Genomic DNA, 3,464 nt, shown 5'->3' with positions numbered 1-3,464 from the left:
AGATCTTAAGGGGCACAGCACAGACATTGTCTTGTCTATCTTCCTGGCACCTCTCACACAGTACAGCTCATTAACAGATGTTCCAGAAACTGTTACTGAACATTCGGCTTGATGCCGTGGGCTTGTCTGCATCTTGCAACTGTCACCTGGCTGAGAAATTTCTCTATAAATAAGCAGTTTCTGTTTCAGATGTGATATGCCCTGATATTTACACCCTGTCTCTTACCCCATCCAAGACTCAAACTTAGAAACTTGAATTAGATGTGGTATTCAAATCCTTAGCCGCCGCGAAGACACAGACGGCCCCCGTAAGAACCCACGAAGCAGGCGAAGTTCATTGTTCTCAACATTCTAGCTGCTCTTGCTGCATTTGCTCTGGAATTCTTGTAGAGATATTACTTGTCCTTCCAGGCTGTTCTTTCTGTAGCTCCCTGGTTTTCTTTTTGTGATCATGTTGCAGATGGCTGGGCAGTGCTCCCAAAATGAGTATTTTGACAGTTTGTTGCATGCTTGCATACCTTGTCAACTTCGATGTTCTTCTAATACTCCTCCTCTAACATGTCAGCGTTATTGTAATGCAAGTAAGTAATATTGCTTGAACGATTATTCATTGGTGTGAACTATTCTGTCTCTATGGACTGCTTATTCGGAGAATCAACATAATGGGCATGATGGTGAGTTTTCTTGAATCAAAAAGAGAAAGGAAGCAAGGCAATGATTTTAATGTTTACGGAAACAAAGTAATTATTTGGAACTGAACTTGATATGATTCAGCACTATTAGCAACATAGATTTTTTTAAAAATCAGCTCTTCTAATTAAGTGATATTTAGAATTTAAAAGTCGATGTTCATTAATTAAGGTGATAGAATGGAAATAATCCATACTTGATTATTTTGCTATCAAAATAATCCATACTTCATTATTTTAGCAAAATAATGAAGTATGACAGCCGGGCGCGGTGGATGGCTCACACCTGTAATCCCAGCACTTTGGGAGGCTGAGGTGGGTGGATCACCTGAGGTCGGGAGTTTGAGACCAGCCTGGCCGATGTGGTGAAACCCTGTCTCTACTAAAAATACAAAAAATTAGCTGGGTGTGCTGGCGCAGGTCTGTAATCCCAGCTACTCGGGAGGCTGATGCAGGAGAATCGCTTGAACTCGGGAGGTGGAGGTTGCAGTTAGCCGAGATCGCGCCACTGCACTCCAGCCTGGGCAACAGAGCAAGACTTGTCTCAAAATAAATAAATAAATAATAACAATAAAGTATGTGAATATTATGTTATCAGCTCATTATCTGTCTGACATTCTTTTCATAAAGGTGTGACCAATTCAGTGAAAGAAATGAATGCGATTCTCTGGACCTGTTTGGGACTGAGCTTGATAATTTCTTTGGCAGTTTTCGTGCTAATGTTTTTGCTAAGGAAGATGAGCTCTGAACCATTAAAGGACGAGTTTAAAAACACAGGTTGGTTTAATGGTGAATCTTTGAAATCTATTTCCAAGGGATGGCTATTTTGAGTTTCAGTTCCTTTTCTTTTTTTAGCGTTGACTATTTCACTTCGTTACAGCCCTTTCGAATGTGTTAGAACATTGTTACATTAAATGAACTTGGTAGAGGTGAGCCATCTTCATTCTGATTTTGACACCTTGGCAGGTTTTCTACAATGTCAGTCTTTCCCAGGATTCTTCCACTGTTAATTACTCTATTGAAAGTACTAAGGCTTTCTTGGGAAACATCAGTCTTTTTGACTAAAGTTAGCACAGCGATTAAATGCCACATTATCAGAAACTCCTAGCCAGGTCTGCTACTGTCAGGAAAAGCATATTTGTCAAGATCTATGGTCATGTTTTTATACAAATATAAGTGTTCTTTGCTTGGGTGAACATTTTACTACTGAAAAATGTTGGAAATGAATAACCAGTTGCTCCTGAATTATTCGAGGAATCATCTAAAAAATAATTATCTTTTTTAAGCAATAGAGAACCAGTCCCAGAAAAATGAATGTTCTACTTAAGTGCCTCTTAAGATAAAAATACTTCTGCAGCACCTTTGCTCATGATTGGATTCCCAAGCATGTACAGCCATTGCCCTATTTCTGTATGCATGTATTTATTTATTTATTTAGAGATGGAGTCTCGCTCTGTGGCCCAGGCTGGAGTGCAGTGGCGTGATCTCAACTCACTGCAGCCTCTGCCTCTTGGGTTCAAACGATTCTCCCATCTCAGCCTCCTGAGTAACTGGGACTATAGGTATATGCCACCACCTCTGACTAATTCTGTACTTTTTGGTAGAGACAGGGTTTCATCATGTTGGCCAGGATGGTCTCAAGCTCCTGACCACAAGTAATCTACCTGCCTCAGCTTCCCAAAGTGCTGGGATTACAGGCATGAGCCACAGGGCCCAGCACATACTCATTCTTTTTTACTGAAAAGATCTGTTTCAAGCTGGGTGCGGTGGCATGGAGCTGTAGTCCCAGCTACTCTGGAGGCTAACATGGGAGGATTGCTTGAGCCCAGGAGTTTCAATGCAGCCTGGGCAACATAGTAAGACCCCATCTCTAAAAAATGAAAAAATCTCTCTCACATTGCTTTGAATCCCGACGTGTACTGCTAAGACTCTCATGACCACATTCTCTGTGAAGTTTAGGTTAATGTTTCCGTTTCTGCATAATTAGGACCAGGTCTCCTGGGCATGGCTAACATTGACCTGGAAAAGAGCAGGACTGGTGATGAAATTTTTCTTCCAAGAGGCCTGGAGTACACGGTGGAAGAATGCACCTGTGAAGACTGCATCAAGAGCAAACCAAAGGTCGACTCAGACCATTGCTTTCCACTCCCAGCTATGGAGGAAGGTGCAACCATTCTCGTCACCACGAAAACGAATGACTATTGCAAGAGCCTGCCAGCTGCTTTGAGTGCTACGGAGATAGAGAAATCAATTTCTCCCTAGGTAATTAACCATTTCAACTCATGCAGTGCCACTTAAAAATCTTTTGTCGGAATAGATGATGTGTCAGATCTCTTTAGGATGACCGTATTTTTCAGTCGCTGATACAGCTTTTTGTCCTCTAACTGTGGAAACTCTTTATGTTAGATATATTTCTCTAGGTTACTGTTGGGAGCTTAATGGTAGAAACTTCCTTGGTTTCATGATTAAACTCTTTTTTCGTGACATCTAAGTTTTTATTAACGTGAGTTTTTAAAAACAAGCATGTATACCAGTGTGGGGGGTGAGGGTGGGAGAGAAAGGTGGGACGGGGGAAAGAATTCTAATGTATTGATAATAAAGCTCCAGTTTTGGCCAGGCGCGGTGGCTCATGCCTGTAATCCCAGCACTTTGAAAGGCTGAGGCGGGCGGATTACCTGAGGTCAGGAATTCGAGACCAGCCTGGCCAACATGGTGAAACCCTGTCTCTACTAAAAATACAAAAATTAGCTGGGCGTGGTGGTAGGCGCCTCTAAT

At 41.8% G+C, this 3,464-nt stretch overlaps 1 protein-coding gene across 1 annotated transcript; it reads left to right on the top strand.

Annotated features, from left to right (window-relative positions):
- The first annotated feature begins 233 nt into the window (after positions 1 to 233).
- Positions 234 to 3,168, top strand: TNFRSF17 (TNF receptor superfamily member 17). The gene is made up of 3 exons (XM_003269297.3): positions 234 to 581; positions 1,320 to 1,466; positions 2,677 to 3,168. The coding sequence occupies exons 1-3, from the start codon at positions 452 to 454 to the stop codon at positions 2,949 to 2,951; spliced, it is 552 nt and encodes a 183-aa protein (XP_003269345.1). The 5' UTR covers positions 234 to 451; the 3' UTR covers positions 2,952 to 3,168.
- The last annotated feature ends 296 nt before the right edge of the window (positions 3,169 to 3,464 follow it).

Source organism: Nomascus leucogenys, chromosome 18 (assembly GCF_006542625.1).
Source record: "Nomascus leucogenys isolate Asia chromosome 18, Asia_NLE_v1, whole genome shotgun sequence".
NCBI lineage: Eukaryota > Metazoa > Chordata > Mammalia > Primates > Hylobatidae > Nomascus > Nomascus leucogenys.
This window is presented reverse-complemented; position numbering and strand designations above follow the sequence as displayed.